Source organism: Archocentrus centrarchus, chromosome 20 (genome assembly GCF_007364275.1).
Source record: "Archocentrus centrarchus isolate MPI-CPG fArcCen1 chromosome 20, fArcCen1, whole genome shotgun sequence".
In the NCBI taxonomy this organism is placed as follows: Eukaryota; Metazoa; Chordata; class Actinopteri; order Cichliformes; family Cichlidae; genus Archocentrus; species Archocentrus centrarchus.
In genome coordinates, this window is record NC_044365.1 from 13,555,570 (window position 1) to 13,574,788 (window position 19,219).

General features: G+C 40.2%; 2 protein-coding genes across 3 annotated transcripts; both read left to right on the forward strand.

The window, feature by feature from the left end:
- The first annotated feature begins 473 nt into the window (after positions 1 to 473).
- On the forward strand, positions 474 to 5,048 carry LOC115799311 (leukocyte elastase inhibitor A-like). Its single transcript, XM_030756406.1, has 9 exons — positions 474 to 719; positions 968 to 1,149; positions 1,664 to 1,804; positions 2,190 to 2,307; positions 2,593 to 2,735; positions 3,603 to 3,680; positions 3,822 to 3,911; positions 4,008 to 4,188; positions 4,420 to 5,048. The coding sequence occupies exons 2-9, from the start codon at positions 973 to 975 to the stop codon at positions 4,647 to 4,649; spliced, it is 1,158 nt and encodes a 385-aa protein (XP_030612266.1). The 5' UTR covers positions 474 to 719; positions 968 to 972; the 3' UTR covers positions 4,650 to 5,048.
- A 4,125-nt stretch (positions 5,049 to 9,173) lies between these two features.
- On the forward strand, positions 9,174 to 18,780 carry LOC115799472 (leukocyte elastase inhibitor-like). 2 transcript variants are annotated; one of them, XM_030756648.1, is made up of 10 exons: positions 9,174 to 9,330; positions 9,819 to 10,003; positions 13,300 to 13,401; positions 14,746 to 14,886; positions 14,992 to 15,109; positions 15,339 to 15,481; positions 16,382 to 16,459; positions 17,402 to 17,491; positions 17,576 to 17,756; positions 17,920 to 18,780. In XM_030756648.1, exons 2-10 carry the CDS (start codon positions 9,827 to 9,829, stop codon positions 18,144 to 18,146), a joined length of 1,257 nt encoding a protein of 418 aa, XP_030612508.1. In that variant the 5' UTR covers positions 9,174 to 9,330; positions 9,819 to 9,826; the 3' UTR covers positions 18,147 to 18,780. The 2 variants fall into 2 exon arrangements, with proteins under 2 accessions (XP_030612508.1, XP_030612509.1); XM_030756649.1 differs by lacking the exon at positions 13,300 to 13,401 and having other exon boundaries at positions 17,920 to 18,146.
- Positions 18,781 to 19,219: the final 439 nt, after the last annotated feature.

A 19,219-nucleotide genomic window follows, 5' to 3' on the forward strand; every position in this document is an offset into this window, starting at 1 on the left:
TGATCACTTTATCAGCATGACATCAGTACTTGTGAAATATTTTATGTATTTTACTTTGTAAAAAGTATGATTTACATTGAGAGATTTTAGTTTATTTTTTTCACTTCATTTCTTTTTTTCTTTTTTTTAGCTCAGCTGTTTATGACTGTCAGCTCTGTGACTGTCTTCTTTTTAATCTCTCCATTTGCCCAAATAAAGCCCACAGTTTTCTTCCTCTGAAATATTTCAAGTTTGAGGTCTGTGCGTGTTGCTCCTCCTAGTGATCCATTTGAAGCATCGTTCAAAGTGACCTGAAACACTCCTGTGTTCGGACAGGACAGGAGGGAAAACGTCTGTGGTTGTACATGGATTTGTTCACTAAATAACAGATATGTTGTGTCATTGTGGAAGTTTTCACTACATAAACTCAGCTCTGTCTTTACCGTGACGGACAGCAGCGTCCGCTTCACTGCAGCTGCGGCTCCAGCCCTCCCCTCCCTCTCCCCTCATCCGTGAACAAGACTGAGATACTTAAACTCCTGCACTTGGAGCAGCAATTTTCCTTTTGATTATTCATTTTTATAACATCTGCAAAATTAGTAAACTGTCAAAACAACGCCCGATCTAGAACAGGTCACCTACTAGTCGGAATGTGGGAAATTTGATCCCTGTGGTACTGAGCGGATGCGGAAGCTCCAGACAGAAACGCCTGTTCAGGACCAGAAGAGAAGTCCCTGTCGGTAAGTGAGAATGGGTTTGCTCGATTTGGGAGAGGAATCAGTTTTAGTTGGTTTCTTAATGGTTGTTGTTTCTACAGGATCAATCATTTTCCAATCACTTTTATCGGACATAGTTGGATATGAATGGCTAAAATAGCGATAGCAGTCCCACACCCCCACCCACCAACATGTCACTTATTTGATAAACTAAACCTTAATTGCCCTGAATTAAGCTAGCTTGGTGCTCTGTTCTCCTGTCTTTGTACCAGGTATAATGGCATCATCAACTCCTCTGTCCAAGGCCAACACCTCCTTCTCTCTGGAGCTGCTCAAACAGCTGAGTGAGGACAACCAGAGCGGAAACATCTTTTGCTCTCCGTTCAGCATCTCTTCAGCTCTGGCTATGGTGATGCTGGGGGCCAGAGGCAACACAGCCACACAGATGTCAGAGGTTTGAAATCTTTTCAAACCCACCCTATTTTCACAGTTAACTAGTTCAGCCTACTTTGAGCTTGAGAAAGAAAATCACATTTTAAACAGGTCCCCAAGACCTTGAACTATTCAGGTAATACTCAGTTTGCTGATATCTTGTGTTTTTCATGTCTACTTCATTTTGATGCATTTCATCTCCAAATTTTGCTGTTTGCCTAGTTTTTAAACAGCAGTTTGAGCAAATCAAGTTCAATTCAGATACTTTAAGCATTTCAGCTGCTTTACCTTTAAAATTTTTCTTTTACAGCAAATTAAGTTTTACATATTTTAAGCATTTCAGCTCCAATCTTTCAGCGTTCAGCATTCACACTGCATTTTCTGCAGGAAATGCTTTTTCTAATTGATTTCAGTTTTTCCATATTTCTAAACCTTCATTTATTGCAGTGATGTATACCATTTTAACAAGTTTAACATGTTCCAGTATTTCTTTCTCAGTGTGTCTCTTTGAATCCACTGATGTGCTTTGTCCACAGTGCCTGAAAACCCAGAATTGTCAGGATGACGTTCACAGTAGCTTTGCCCAACTTCTGAGTGAATTCAACAAACCAGGCGCACCATTTGCCCTCAGTGTTGCTAACAGACTGTACGGAGAGCAGTCCTACCAGTTTGTTGAGGTGTGTGTGTGTGTTTTGTTTTTTTAAATCCCTTTTTGTTCAGATTGTTTGGGATCAAATGAGATGAACAGAGAGGACTGTTGTAAGTTACATAGATGGGGATAAAGATTGATGGAGCAGGCAGCAAGTTAACATACGAGCATGTAAATTAGTGAGTGTGAAAATATAATTCTGCCAACAAAGAGCTTTTAAATCCACTAAACAAAGATGTTATCTTGATTAGATGTGAATGATTGATCAGTATTTCAAAGTGTGGCATTGATTGGTACTGAGTTGTGCGTGGTTCTTGTGATGTATTTGTGCTTATTATGTTAGCCTGAAGTAAGAATCAGTGACATTAGCTGACTTTGCTGGAGTGAATTCAGTGTTTCATCTGTGGTTTCAGGACTTCTTCAAACAAATCAGGAAACATTACAAAGCAGAGCTGGAGCCTGTGGACTTCATAACCAGGTCTGAGGAAGTCAGGATCAATATCAACCACTGGGTGGAGAAACAGACTCAAGGTGGAGTACACACACTGATGTACACTTTATTACTTTTCCTGGTCACACCCCACAACTGCTGTCAAGAAATCTAGAAAGAAGCCCAGTTAGGTGGAAGCAGCTGTTGCATCCCTGCTTCTATCTTTAAATATGTACAGAAAACTGGTCAACGTGGGTTCACCTCCATAGTTTTAAACCCACCATGTTCCTACAAAGGCTGAAAGAGTGTGTGAGTCCATCATGTTTTCATAGATTTGTGGATGAAAACGTCTCATAGTTTCCATGTGGTTTTAATGTGGTCACCAGGTAAAATCAAAGATATGGTTGGAGAAACTGTGCTGAGTGAACTGACCCGGCTGGTGCTGGTCAATGCCATCTACTTCAAAGGCACCTGGAATGAACCATTCCTGAGGATTGAAACTCATGATGCTGAGTTTAGACTCAACAAGGTAAAACTGCACATGGAAACAGTGAATACTGTCTATGAAATGTGTACCAGCATAGAGTGTATCTGCTGTTGCAGTGGTGGATGGTCATATTAAACATGAACCGAGTTTCAAATAATGAGATCAGCAAATGTACGAGTAATCGCTGTGACCCAAAAGCTCAGACTGTTCTAAAGGTTCGGTTTCAGACAGTTTTTCTGCTCTTGGCTCTGTGTGATGTCAGAGCAGATATTATTATTATTATGGTCATCTCAGGTACACAGCCCCTCCCACCTGCTGGTCAAACCATCTTTTAAAGGGTAACAGCCAATCAGAAGAAAGGTCTCCTAAAGAGTGTAGAGCCCTAAGGGGAGGAGCTAAAACAATTAGGTTCAGATTGTGTGAAGGCCCAGTGTGAGCTAAATAAGATTCATTTGGAGCTGTCAATCATGCAAATCTACTTTAGTAGAAGCCAGAATAAAAATGTCGTTACAAATGAGTGTGATAGATCTACTTTCCCCACTCAGAGTCATGGGATCATTAATCACTTCAAACCTGTACAAACTGTGCAGAGCAACACTGACACCAAATTAAACAAAACTGTTTTTTTTTTCTAATTTTATAACTGATATTTTATCTCTGCTGTAATGCACAGGATCGTTGCTCCTACAATATTTCCTGTTACTGTCTAATTACATCCATCCATTGCTTTTGAACTCTATGTACAGGCATGACTCAATGCTTCTCTTTTATTTAGGTTTTACTTTCTTGCTGCAACTCAGAGTCATGTAATCCATTTTTGGATGTAAAATACTTTTAACTGTAAGTAAAATTGTTCTTCAGATCAAATGTGCTTTCTTAATTTAAAACAGAACTTCTGCTTGTTTTCAGAGAGAAACAAAACCAGTGAAGATGATGGTACAGAAAACTGACTTTCCCTTTGTGTTCATTCAGGATGTAAATTGCAAGGTAACCAATCACATGATCGGCCAATAGATATATAAAATCAGTGGATTAATCAGATTTCACTGAGATGCTGAATGATTGTGGTGTTTGTGTGTGTGTCAATAGATTTGTGTGCAGTAATGTTTGAAACCCTCTTCTGGACAGATTTTAGAGATGCCTTACAAAGGGAAGAAGCTGAGTATGCTCATCTTCTTACCTACAGAGATAGAGGATGATACAACAGGTCTGGAGAAGGTAGGACACACACACACACACACACACACACACACACACACACACACACACACACACACACACACACACCACTAAGTGATATTGTATCTATCCCAGCTGGAGAAGGCGCTGACCTATGAGAAGTTTGTGGCTTGGACTCATCCAGACAAGATGAAAGAACATGAAGTTGAAGTGAGGCTGCCTCGATTTACAATGGAGGAGACGTATGACCTGAACACAGTGCTGCAGAGAATGGGCATGGTGGACGCCTTTGATGATGCAAAGTGTGATTTCTCTGGTGAGACATATGAAGCACCATGTCAGATATATAAACAGTGTATTCAGAAAAAAAAAGCATCAGAGCAGTGAAATACTTCTCCAAAAGAACATGCAGCTCCTTATTTCAGATATTATTGTTCTTGTTTGCTGATCATAATTCTGTGAGATTTTGAAAGCAGGATCTGAGCTTTATGCTGAGTTTGAAGGGACCTGAATTCTAAAATGTTGTCCTTTCACTTCTCTGTCACAGGCATGTCTGAGTGCAAAGATCTGGTACTTTCAAAAGTTACCCACAAGGCTTTTGTGGAGGTGAACGAGGAGGGAACTGAGGCTGCTGCTGCAACTACTTGCTATGCGCAGTGTATGTGTGGCAATTTAAATTTAAAATACTTCACAGCAGACCACCCCTTCCTCTTCTTCATCAGACATAACAGCACCATGAGCATCCTCTTTGCTGGCCGGTTCTGCTGCCCCGTGTGAGCTTTGTGCTCTTTAGAGCAGTGAGACAGTAAAAGGCTACAGGTTCACTTCAAGAAGCTTCACAATCACCGCTCTATACACGCAGCACCTCTGCATCTTTGCACTATGAGTCTTTGCTTTTGTCATGAATAACTGCCAGTAGAGAAGCTTTATGATTCTGGGAGAGAGCAACAAGCTAAAAAAAAAAATAATAATAATAATTTAAAGCATGTTTGTTTCTTTTGTGTCTTTTTCTGCTTGCTTTCATAGAAGTTATACAGCTGTTTATCATTTGACAAATATCTTAAATTTCCTGTGAAGAATTTATCAGTAACCTGTGTAGGCTTTTGAAAATGCTATTTTGTTTTGTTTTGTCCGGTTGTTTCAATGGTTTTAAGATAAATTTAGCTGTTCTATAGATATTCCTCAAAATGAAAAAAATAAATAAAATAAAATGCTGAAAGGGAGTTTGTTTTGATTTTACTTCTACCAGAACAGTTGTGTTTAATTATGAATGACTTGGTTTGATCTCCACACATCTTGAATTTGGCCTAAAAAAACAAATATTTGTTGTTAAATTTTACTGGTTTGTCACCTTCTCCTCTAGACAGTTAAATTTTTAATCATACCTACACAAACAGTTGGGGTGTTTGGATTTATTTTCAAATAAATGTGAATTTACTTGTCATTTGTTTTCCAAGTGAAGCAGTACAACAACAGGTAACAGATGCTGGGTTTGCAGCTGCTGCTTTAGCACAGGGTGCTGGTTAAATTTCTAGGGCTGTTCAAATGTGTTTCCTCAAAGGTGGCTTTAACTACATCACTGAACATACTGAGCAAGAAAGGCTTCCAGAAAATATCAGGATCCTTGACGACAAAGAAAATTCTCACTTCTGAAGAGCAAGAGGATGATGAGGTTGTGAATGAGAATAAAGATGAAGGCGAGGGCATCCCTGGTGGTGATTATGATGATGTTGAAAGAGGGTGATGAGGTGAAAGAGGGTGATGAGGAAGATGAACCCACTGATTGTATGTCCTCGTCATCCTGGGATGACTTGGTCAGCTAGGATTCTGGATACAATACCATGGATGAAGAGGGGGAGGCTGTTGAAGACATCCAACCTTGTTCCCTTCTCATCCAGCAGTTACCTGCAGAAGAGTTGTGGAGGGAATATTGGCTTGTTTGGTGAGGTTGTTGCTCCTGCTGCTGCTCAGAATGTTTGTTCTCCATATCAGCTTCCTGAGATGCAAGTGGAAAACATGATAAAGGTCCACCTTTGGTGTCTCAGAGGTTAGAAGAAGCTATTCCCTCAGCCTCAGGCCTCAGCTCATCTACAAAGAGAAGCAGGAGAGAGAGCAGAACTGAAGGCAGAGGAGAAGTTAAAAGGAAAACACTGAGGAGCCCCAACCTCAGGCCTCAGCTACAGAGAGTCAGCACCTTCAACATCAGGACTAAGCTCTTCCAGAAACATTGGAAGAGGCCTTTTGGGTGTTTTGTATGGAAGGATAACAGTGACTCTGAATAGAATCAGACAATCCTGTTTGCTGCAGTCCTGGAAAACTGTCCTTTGCATCTGGCAAAGTTAGCAGGACGTATTTGTAGATATTTGATTCAAAATATTGAGGCGTTGCCTTTCTGTCTTACAAGGTTGGTAAAGCACTTGTTCTCACCAGGACCTGTTGTACATATCTGGAACTTGGATTATTCCTTTGTAATCTCTGAGCTGGCTTTTGGTCTGGCAGGGCTGGTGAAATCCAAGACTTCTTTCTCATGTATCTGAATGAGTGAACAATGTATTGTTAGACACCTGCTAAAAATAGTAAAAAAAAAAAAAAAAACAGCCAATACCCAAAGAAAAACTTTGAAAGACCTTCAGAAAGCCTGGAAAACTATTGCTCAAGAGCACTTTTAAGAAATTACAATAAAGTCTGGCTCCTTGGAAGGAAAATATAAAGAAATGATGGGTGGCTTAAGACTTCTGCACAGTACTTTATAAGTGGTTGTTCGACTTGGATTGATGGTTTGAATGTTGAACTGAACATTTGAATAGTTGGAGTCTTGCGCCTCCTAGTGGTCAGTTTTAAAACAACATTCAAAGTGACCTCCGGTGAAAGTAACTCCTATGGGACAAGAGAAGATTTGTGTAACAGCTACACAACCTTTGCTGATTTAACAGTATCTACACATACTGCATTATCACGCAGTTCAGTGTTTCACTGTTTACTGCCCCCATCTTTTTGCTGTGCTAACCTGAATGGCAGGTTTTTCCTTTAGCATGAATTGCACACACTGAAGGTAATTTATCATCTATTCATCAGTTGATCTCTTCCTCTGTTGAACTAGCAATCAGAGCTCAACAAAAGAGTAAAACAAAACAAGTCGTCAAGAACAACAACACAAAGACAGGAAGTAACAAGCATAGCTGAGAAGTGTGGGAACAAAGAAATGATTTTCAGGCTGTTGGCAGGAATTCCATTGTTATTTCCATTCTCCAGCGTGATTCATGTCAATAAAATCTCTGCACAATGACCCAATGAAACACCAACTCAACATTTTTCCACAGGCTAAAGAGGGAAACAGAGGAAAAACATGACACCAGTCTGTGTAATAGCAAAAAAAAAAAAAAGTTTTTATTGTACCATCACATAAACAGAGCTTTCACATTTTTACATTTGCACAAATCTTTGCATCAAAATCAAACTGACCCTCCTCATTCAGATAAATTCAGTGTAGAAAAATATAAATTTTAAAAAATTGTACCAAAATGTAACAAGATGAAATCAGCCGGGCACATTTCCACCATGCTTCATTACTGTTAATTCAAACTTCTTTGCAGACAAACCTGACCTCAGTGCATCTCCTAGAAGCAAAACATAAAGTCTACATAAGAAGATAATCCTAGAGTGGCACAGTAGTGCAATGATGAGCACTGTCACCTCACCCCAACAAGGTCTTAGGTTTGAATCCAGTCTGGGGTCTTTCTGTTTGGAGTCTGCATTTTCTCTTTAGCTACTTTGGCTTCCTCCCATGGTCCAAAGACATGATGGAGTTAGGTTAACTGTTGATTGATGTAGGTGTGAATATTTGTTTGTCTTTATGTAATTAGCCCTGTGGCAGCTGGGATAGGCTCCAGCCCCCCAACCCTCGCGACCCTGAATTGGAAAAATGGATGAATGGGCAGAAAGTAAAAGTACAATCTTAGAAAATTCTGAAGAGGTTAAACACAAAATACAGACAAATCAGCAGTTTATGAGTTTGTGAGAGGAAAAGCACTGTATCAATGTGGGAGCAAGACTGGGCAAGATCAACTATATGAGTAAAGTCTTGCCTATTTGAAGTCAGGAAAGAAAGCTGACAAAAGGCTGATGGTGCAAATCAACAGACTCATGAATATAACAGAGCTTTCAAGAAGACATGAGAGAATCTGAATTCTAATTAAGTATTTTATTAATGTTTTAAAGACCGTTTTAGTTTTTATTCTTTCAGCTACAACCTCAGTGGTGATTAAGGATCTGAGAGCAAGTAAAGAAAAACAGCTGAAATGTAGATGTCATCAATATGCAAATTTGATCCAAAGGATCTTCCAGCAATGATGGCACCAGAGAACTGATTAGTCAGTAGGTGGTGAGTTCATACCTGTTGATCCCTAATTCTGAATAAGTTACCAACAGAGCAGGATTATAATAGTTTTGGATTTTACATTATAGTTTGGTTGTAGTTCGTTTTTACTTTTTTTTTCTCTAATTCAGTTTGTTTTCAGAGCAGTTTTGCTCGTTTTTATTAGTTTTATTTTAGGTTTAATGCTTAGTTTTAAGTTAGTTTCATTAGTTTTAGTTTTTCATACTTTGCCAGGTTAAAGATTCAAGGTGCAAGAGTGACTATTGTGTAATAAAAACTCGAAAAAAGATACCGTGCAACGAAATGTATTCAACAACCAACTGTTCACAAGACAGCAGAATTACATGCTAAATGTGGGTAATATTAAGGACACTATTTTCTGGAGAACTGATTAGTCAGTAGGTGGTGATTTCATACCTGTTGATCCATAATTCTGAATAAGTTACCATGATGAAATACCTGGGCATGACGTGAACCACTTTGGCAGTACAGAAACCCCACGGTTAAACCCGAAGTTACCTGGATCGGACAAAATCCTGCTTCCTAGTGCAGGCCTCTGGAAGGTCAAGGTGCGCACTCCGGGAACGGCTGTGATTGGCTGGTAAAGGCACGTGGTCAAGCGGTGATTTGCTATTGCTTTGTGTAGTGATGTCGGAGCAAATGTTTTCAGTATCACTCAGTCATGTTGATTTAATTGTGGGAAGCCATAATCACGATCAAAATCAAAATTCGATTAACCGTGCTGCCCTGCTTTATATTATTAAGGCAGTGTGTGGTGTTCTCCCTCACCTGTGACGGCACCGTGGGGCGCAGGCTCTGCACCTCACCGCCTGAACTTCATTTTGTATAAAACAGCCCTTTCCCTAAAACTTTCGAAACGCGCTGCTGCTGCTGCTGCTGCTGGGCAATCAGCGACAAAGCTTTTTTGCACCCATTCGGATTCCGTAACGTGACATTTGAGAACGCGGAAATTCACGTGGGGCGTGACGATTTGTAAATAATAAAAGCGATACTTCACACGGAAAACTTCCCGTCACAGACAGACTCCTGATTAGTCGAGGACCCCGAGAAAAGCCCCTGTTGGTAAGTAAAAAGCTTCTGGGAGGCGTTTTTTATGATTCGGGCTGCAGACAGTTAGTGTTACCCGAATAAGGCACAACATTAACGCCTGGCAGACGCATGGAAAACCCCAGTTTTTCCGTAAGATCAGCTTATACAGCCTCCATACTACATTAAATCCTGTGTATATGACTGTGGTCATATTGTAACGTATAGCGGTATGATTTTGCAATGAAAGCGGGGCATTGATCCTTTCAGACGTTTATATCTCACTGACTAATGTGAAGGTTTAAATCTTGTTTGGTTATATTTGCAGTCTGTTGGTAAATCTGCGCACACCCCACCAAGGATGCACGCAATTTCAATCAAACTCCTCAAATCAGTTTGTTTATTTATTTATTGTTTAGCTTGTTTGTTTGTTTGTTTTAGGTAAAGTGATCCTTAATTAGATTTCATTCAATTTGATTCTGCTTTGGTGCAGTAATGAACGCTCTGTTCTCTCCTCTTTGTAGCAGATACAATGGCATCAGCTACCCCTCTGTCCAAGGCCAACAGTGCCTTCTCTCTGGCTTTGCTCAAACAGCTGAGTGACGACAACAAGACGGGAAACATCTTTTTCTCCCCTTTCAGCATCTCTTCGGCCCTGGCTATGGTGATGCTGGGGGCCGGTGGCAACACAGTCACACAGATGTCAGAGGTACACTACACACACCCTCACAGGCACACCACATGCCTGTGTTTAAAAATGGCATTGCAACCTGCTGGGCCTGGTTTAATTTGACCTTATGAAGCTTGTTATCTTACATTTTGTGATGTGTTTCATTGATTTTTTTCTGCTGGACTGACTTACGCAGTTTCCTTCCAAACACCATCAAACCTCTGTTTTCTGAAATGACCACGTTCATTTACCTAAACGACTCTCAGAGGCTGTTTCAAGCGACGCTGAACGTTAAAGCTCCACGATGATCCACGTTGAATTTGATAGTTTGAAAGCTTCGGTAGCTCTGGCTTTCAGTGTCAGCAAAAATGAACGAGATCTGTTCAGCTTTTACGAGCGTCACCTCTGTGCTGCGTCACTAGGGGAACATAATGCATGAAATGGAAGTGCAAGGGCAATAAAGCTCTAGGTGATCTGCACAGGTTATCAGTTCCCCTTATGTGCAGCAGACATGCCCTTTTGTCTGACTGCCTGGATTTCATAAGCAAGCACTTCTCAAAGTGGAAACACTGAATGGAAAGCGGCTGCTACACTTTATGATTGAAACCCATTTATTTACAGAGTGGAAGTAATGCATTGCCCCTAATTTATTACAAGGCACCGAAGCACATTTTTTGTTTACTCGGGGGTTTCAAGACATGCAAGCAAGAAATAATACACATTTAAAGCTGCATCCCATTAATGAAATTAGAGACGTGCATAGTTTTATCACCTCAAAGAGAAGAGGCTTTACACTGCGGAGCATGACCTGCATTTCAAAGAGATAGACAGTACTTGTATTGTTAGAGTAAAAGTTAAGTAACAGATACTGAGAGATTTTAGAGAATTCCCCACACTAAAATGAACAGCAGAAGGGCCTTAGTAAAACCAATTCACTGATACATTCAGGAGAGGTAGATGGATGTTGCCATTCAGTAAGAACAGTGAGACAAAAGGATTTCTTAAGCCACACCACACCCAGTTAAGGCATGCTTATAGATACGTGTGAGAGACAGAGGGCCTCCCTCTGTATTTGGTCATGTGAAATGATAAGGTTTTGAAGAGTAATGGATTTATTAGAGATTACGTGAAGCAAAAAATCTTAAGAAATTCCTTCAAGAGGATCATTGCAGTTGATATAGATTATATTTATCTGTATTATCTGTCTCCTGACCTCTCTCTTTGTCTTTGCAATAGTTTTAGAATAAACCTGGTTGTTTGACAGGGTCGGGGACTAGCTAATGAAAGGGTTCACTGTTCAAATCAGCGAGCTAAAACTCAACCTGTTCTGGCTCAATCACATGTCAGTTGCCTGGGTTTGTCCCTAAAGGTTGTGTAGTTGTAAGCAAACAGGTTCTTTTGCAGAGCAGCCAAAGCAGAGCAGTAGTGTTGGTATCAGTGCCAGTGAGAGTATTAATGAGGATTTTATACATGACAAACTTTCTGTTGGGCAGTTTTTTCGAGGCAAAAGTGAGTGTATAATGCAAGTTTGCCTTGGAAATTGTTCACATTATGCAGAATAAATGCAACACTGTCAGCAGTTGGGGTGAAAAAAATAAAAGTGCACTCACATGAATCAGTTTGTGACAGTGATCTTGTGATTGGCTAACGTTTGCTTGACAAATACTGCAGTCTGTTCACAGGAATAAGAAATGTGTAAGAGTGCCGACATCACCTGAATTTGCACAAGCTTGTCATTTATCTTCTCACCAAACATCAAGACAATAATTCAGTCCAGTTTGGAAATGCGCGAATGTGGGCGTCATTTCTCAATCGGTGTGTAACTAGAGGTCACCTCCAATTCTGAATGTCTGAATGAAAACGGATTTTTGAGCACTGGCACTTCAATAAATTTTGTCTAAATACACAGATTAGCACTAAAAACACCCACTTAGCACTGCCTAATTCTGCCACAGCACAACAAGACCTCTGAAGGTGTTCTGTGGTATGTGCATGAATGTCGGGGCCCAAGATTTCCCAGCAGAACTTAACTAGAACCAGTTAAACACACCAAGCCATCCACACGCCTTTCTCCCATTGCTTTATATTGCAGTTCTGACACCAGCGTTCACTTGCAGCAGTGGACAGACACTAGCTTGCACACTCTGACTGGTCTGAAGGTGTGCAGCTCCCAGTATGATGCCTTTGTCATGAGCCACAGCAGCTATTCAGAGAGATTAGACCACACAGGCCAGCCTGTGAGGCAACCGTGACTCTTTCACTGTCAGGACCTCTTTTCATGGGTTATTCATAATTAACGATTCTATAAGAACATTGTGATAACATTATTTCCTAAGTCACACCCAGTTAAGTCATGCCGGTGGGTGTGGGTATGTGGCCTCGACCTATATCCAGTCATTTGAAATGATAACGCTGTGAATGGATTTATTAGAGATTACTCAGAGCAAAAAGTTTAAATGAATTCCCTGAAGAGCGTCATTGCAAATATTTTATATCAATCTGTGTTGCTTATGCTGCCCATTTTGCTGCTTCCTGTACATCAACACTGTTGTCTGACATCAGTTCTCTTGACAGGCGCCTTTGTAATGAGAGTCAGTATTTTTAATGTGGCTAATGTATGGCTGCAAGATGTTAGTATAGTTAGCTGCTCTACAATCTTCCCAAGCATAACCACTGCAGAGGCACCTCCTAAGCTACAAGTAACCATGGTTAGAATTCATTGGATCAAAACAATGCAGGCCAGTCATTTAGTCTGGATTAAGTTGTGACATCGTTAGTAAGAACTGAACTTAGAAGCAGTTCTGTCATACCTATTTTTTTAAAGAATGAGATCGCCTGTTTAAATAAGGATTATACCCCACAAAGTCACGCAATAAATCCACTGCTGTCTCATGTGAGCAATCCAGATTTAACAGAGTGGTTGTGTTTGGCTTCCATTGTTTCTTTGCCAGCCGGTACAAGTACGACCATCCATCAACTGAAAATGGCATTTTTTTTTTTTGTTCCAAGATCTCCACTGTGGTGTTCCTGGGGTGTGTTGAATACAACCAGACAAGATTGTTGGGAGTGATTACACTGTGGCTTAGCTATGCCTGCACAGCAATATGACCCTGTGTGTGTGAGAAATAATTCCTGCAGGGTTGTTCTTAGCTGAGAAGGGCCATCCGGGGACCTATTACAAGGTCAACTGGCTGCCTGTTATTTGACAGAAGGTCTATATTTCGTGTGTAAAAGATCATTTTAATTAGGAGTCTAAAAAGTAAAGTTAAATTATAACCCTGGTGATGGAAACAAATGTTGACCTTAACGGTGAGCACTTCAAATCGCACTTCTAGGTTCTCTGCTTCACTAAGGCAAAGAAGCCTCGGTGTCCACCCGCAGGACCGATGCAGATGCAACAGCAGGTCCAGTCTGCTCTGCCGAATCTGCAGAAGATGGTAACAAAGCAGCAATACGGGAATTGTACACTAACAAACGGGGAAATATTACTAACAGCTGATCTAACTGTGCCATGTGGTGAGGGCATCCTTGGAAACAAATATCAGTTTCAGAGAGCATTTCACACTTGTGTTTGGACTTTGTTTTTGCTTTGCAACTGTTGTTTATGCTGCTGTCTTGAACTGTATCAGGTAAGAGCTGCAGTCTAAGGGTGTAACTATTTACTAAAGGTTTAAAGGGTATGTGGTGAGTCCTCCACACCCCGCAGTATTACATAATACATATGAATGTAGTTGTGTCCTTTTATGACCTGTGTGTGGGCGTGTGTTTTATCTCTCATTAGCAGCTGCTGTAAACTATACTAGACCTTTTTTTTCTTTTTTTTAAAAAAACTACGACAGCTCATCAGTGCTTTAGGAAACGAGCACATTCACTTTTGCCTGTTTCCTACAGCTGTCTTGGGAAGATTAGAACAAATGACTGACTTTGGATGCGCACCATTTAAAAACACACTATCTTTAATTCTCATTGAACAGTTGGACTTGAAGATGACCACATAAGTGACAACATGGTGGCGGGATGGTGTGAGTCTTCATGCTCGTGGAAAGGCTTGTTAAAGCTTGGGTCTTGGGTTCTCTAAATTCAGGGTTAAAGGTGTTCAAGTTCTCTCTCTTTTTCTTCAGTCTCATTTTTGGCAATAATTTGTGTGTAAACACTGTATTCATGAGTCTTGTGTCATTGGTTAAGGACCTATTATGCTCAGTTCCATAGTTTGAGTCTGAGACTTTACTTCAGTAGCTTTACCTGATTCACAGAGAGGCTCACTTTCCTCTGATTGGCTGCCCCTCGCCTGACTTCTGCAAATGGCACCCAGTACTTTTAAACTCCACCTTATGGCAAGGCCTGAGGTGACATGAGGACATCTGTGCTGAGCTGATGTCAGTTTAGCACAAGAGTATACGCAAACCACTGGACACCAAATGTTTGGAACAATATAAAGCCTGAGGGAGTACCTCTACACACACACACTCACCTCATATTTAATAAAATGTATATATATATTTTTTAATTTGTGCATCTAAAACTGTAGCAGTGTGCACAGAAAATAAGGAAAAGCATAATCGGTCCACTTAAAACTGAACGATTTAAAGCTGAGTACATTGGGATTATTTTACCTTTTTTTTTTTTTTTTGTGTGTATTGTGGACCACCAAAGCCAACAATGTCCAAGTAAAACCTCATTTAGTTTTGTCTCATCACCTTAAATGGGCAAGGAAACCGTCAGACCAGTCTCATGGTGTTTGCAGACTTGTCTCTATTAACAGCTTTCTGCTTTGTCCACAGTGCCTGAAAACGAAGGATTGCTGTGACGATGTCCACAGCAGCTTTGCCCAGTTGTTGAGTGAGCTCAACAAGTCAGATGCTCCATATTCTCTCAGTGTTGCCAACAGACTGTATGGAGAGCAGTCCTACCAGTTTGTTGAGGTGTGTGTGTCTGTGGGGGGGAGGTCATTAAGTTATGACAGCAATGAGCTAATGAGTTATTTTGTTTACATAATTGGAATTTGTGTGTTTTTTCACTGGTTTCAGGATTTCTTGGGAAAAACCAGGAAGCATTACAACGCTGAGCTGGAGGCCGTGAACTTCATCGAAAGCTACGATGCTGCCAGGCTGAACATCAACAGCTGGGTGGAGAAGCAAACACAAGGTGGACCACTTTCCCCACACACTGATATTAAGTTAGAAGTTGTGGGTTGTAATTTGAAGACATTTTTTATAGTATTAGAGCAGCGTGATTGGTGGCAGTGTAGGAGTGTTTTGGTAAATAGCTGGGTAAAACTTTCATTTTTTTCTCACATGAAGTTGATGTCAGTAGTTTTATTTATTGCAGGTGACTGTACTGCTGCTTCACATGGGTGTCAACATTTATTCTTCAGGTAAAATTAAGGATTTGCTGGCTGAGGGTGTCTTGAACTCCCTGACCAGGCTGGTGTTGGTCAACGCCATCTACTTTAAGGGCCTCTGGAACAAGCAGTTTAAGGAGGATCAAACACGTGATGCTCAGTTTCGACTCAACAAGGTAATACTGCAGCTGCATGAGCACTCATTTTCACTTATTTATATACACACACACACACACACATAGTAATGGAAGAAAAACCCCATCACAACAGCGGTGAAAGTCAGGAACTTGTGAAAAAGTCATCTGCTGGAAACTTAATATTACATGAAACTAGGAGGAAGTATTTCCCAATTTACGTTAGTCATCGATTTCCATAGAAGAAAATATGATACCTCTGTTCAGTGTAGGTTGCTTTTAGGTCACACGGTGTTCATATGAACACTCACGCACATTCTCAGTGGCTCCTCCCATCTGAGCAGATGTTTCTTAACAGTGACAAACTGCAGTAAAAAGTGTTAAGATGTTGATCTTTGCTCAGAGTTATAAAAAGTGATTAAGCCTCAAACTGGCCAACAAAAGTGTTTGTTTTTTTGGGGGGTTTTTTTAACCATCAGGTGACTGAAAGAGAGCAGAACTAATTCGAAAGCGAGCCTCGATAGAGCTCAGCTTTTCTAACTACTATGAGTGACTTACCAGCAAACCGCTGACACCCTGCCATCTAGAAGTGGGGGTGCGCTGTTGGTTTGCTGTTCGCCTGATGAATGCGAGCCACACTTTGATGGCTGTTTTTATTTCTGGAGTAGAAAAAAAACAAGTATTCTTTAAAACTCCTCCTTTTCTCCTTGAGCAGGTTTGCTGCAAACTGCAGTTGCTCTGATACTTGGCTTTTATAAGCTGTTGTCAGTCAACCAGGAGTACGCTGCCACGGTAGACACAAACATCGATTTTTAGATTGATTGATTGATTGATAGTACACTCGTGTATTTCTGCGTCACTGCGGCAAGGTACAAATTTCAGCTGGTGATATGTTACAATTTCCTTTTATTATTTTATTTTTTTTCTTTTTGATGGTTTCAGAATGACACTAAGCCAGTGAAGATGATGCACCAGAAGTCCAAGTTCCCTTTGACCTTTGTCCATGATATCAACTGTCAGGTAATTTAGTTATTGCAGTGTATCGTCACCTGTTCTCTTGGCAACATTTTGACCTTTGTCAGTGATGTTGAGCAAAGTATTATAATTTGATTTGAGAATATGATGATCATATTTACAACTATCGCTATTTGAAGTGTAAATAATAACTTTACAAATAATGTAAACTTTTTTTTTTTTTCCCAAACGAAACAATAAAAATACAACTTGTCAAATATTTTTAGACCTTTCTGGTAGTTTCTGAACTGCAGACAGGGCTCTTTATTATGGAGTCATGCAGCAGTCTGTGATGTGAGATTATCTTGCTTCCCTAAACATGATTTTGCTTGGATGGCCACTCAGGCTGTTTAAGGGGAAAAAAAACCTGTATAGGTTCAGAGTTAATGGTGCCTTCATATATTCATATATGCACATATAACAAGTTGGTTTCCACTTTGACTGAGGCCAGCTTAAATGTGCTGGAGCCAAAGGAAGGTAGCATTGAAACTTGGATTTGCAGATACAGGAATGAACTGTGTTCACTGGCAATGTTGGTCTCAAGTCCTCCAGACTGCATGCAGTTATTTTCACTACAAAATCATATCTGTAATCTTTGTAATGTAGTGCAGTCTGAGCACCCAAAGTTTGTGGCCAGTATCTTTGTTTTTGCCTCTTGTGTGCAGGGATTTCAGTGCACTCTCCAAATTATTTAATGATATTTTGCACTGACCTGTTGCTAAGTGGCCTTGCTGGTTATTGACTTCTTTCATTGCTTTGTTGCCCCGGTCCCATTTGTTTTCATTGTCATTGTATTACATTAATGTTTCTGGAAATGTGTTGTACTAAACTAAGATCACTAACAAGGGCTTTTTTTTTTATTGCTATCCTGTAATACACATAAAAAAAGTCAAGAGTTGCATTGCCATTATTATATATTCACTCTAATGCTTGAACCCTGTGTGACAGATCCTAGAGCTGCCTTACAAAGGGAATGAACTCAGCATGCTCATCTTCCTGCCCCAAAATATAGAGGACAGTACAACAGGTCTGGAGAAGGTATAACATGCACACACTTGGACTTGGATAGTGAAACATACTAGATGCATACATGGTGAAACGTTTTATTTTTTCCATCTCCAGCTGGAGAAGAAATTGACCTTTGAGAAATTCGTGGAGTGGACCAATCCAAATATGATGGATGAGACTGAGGTCCAGGTGGGCCTGCCTCGATTCAAGCTGGAGGAGAATTATGACATGAAGGATGTCCTGGTCAGGATGGGCATGGTGGATGCTTTCGACATGAGCAAAAGTGACTTCTCTGGTAAGATGTGTTCCTGGATCGTGCCACATGCTGGATCTTTTTAGTCAACTGAAAAACCAGGAGCCTAAAACCTGCACTTTGACTGCTGCGGTTCTCTTAAATCTGCATTCCTTCACATATTCTACATAATTAAAACATTTAATTTCCCTTTATTTTGTGACAGGCATGTCTCCTGCTAACGACCTGGTGCTGTCCAAAGTCGTACACAAGGCTTTTGTGGAGGTCAACGAGGAGGGAACAGAGGCTGCCGCTGCCACTGCTGCGATCATGATGCTGCGCTGTGCCAGGATACCAGACAGATTCATCGCCGACCACCCCTTCCTCTTCTTCATCAGGCACAACCCCTCCATGAGCATTCTCTTCGCTGGCCGATATTGCTCCCCTGTGTGAGCACGGCATCATTTAGAGCAGCGTTTCTCAACTGGAGGGAGGTCATAATATTAAAGTGTTATGACATTTAACTTTAAACTGTCCCATTGAATTTGATGTCAGTGCTGAATACCTGCTCTAGAGTTTCGTTTTGCTAATCACACCCTGAGTTCCCATCATTTAATGTCAGCAATAAAAACAAACAAACAAAAAAAATACGGCGTCAAATTTTCTAAATTTCTAATTTTCACCTTTTTGTTTGTGTCACTTCTCACATAAGTCATTGTTTGTCCTGTGCCTTCCTGAACACCATCTTCTTGCACTGTTTAACCTAATTTCATCTGTTGGTTTGTTATGTTTGTAATACATGTATGGCCCTCTTTGCTGCAGCCAGAGTGTTTCTTTTATATTCTGCCTCTACCTTTTGGTTAGAAATATGCTCTGCATTGTATCTGAAGGACAATATCAATATCAAAGTTTGTTTTTGCTTAGCCAAAGAGAATAACTATAACAGAAACATATAGCTTTGGTAACATATGAAATTATAATACACTTATAATAGATAAGAACTTGCACGAATGTTTGAACTGGCTTTGCATCCAGGTCATTACTATGTATCCTTTACTTACACATGAATAAAGAGTGTGGTTTGCAATTGCTCCATGTCATGTTTTTAAATGCCTTTGTACTTATATTTTCTCAGATCTGGGTCAGCCAAGTGTGACAGGATGGGGGTTTATAAAACTGTTTAAGCATTCACTGAAAGGTTGATTATTGGATTGGCAGTGAGAAGTTCAGTTGCAGTAGAGAAAGAGAGGCAAAGGCAAACCTGTGATTCAGCTTCTGAGGGCATGTGCTACATAGTCACTAGATTACTTTTTTTTAATTCTGTAAAAACATTAACTATATAACAAATTGAGGAAAAAAAACAGGTTGTACCAGCCAAACCTGGGGCCGTTACAAGTTTAAATTGTTTAAATTAAACCAGTTGAAAAGGATTGATAGGGACTTTTTTTTTTCTTAAGTCCAAACTATTTTTGCCAGCTTTTTTAAAAAAAATCTTATTTCTAAAATAAACATGTGCATTGGATCAA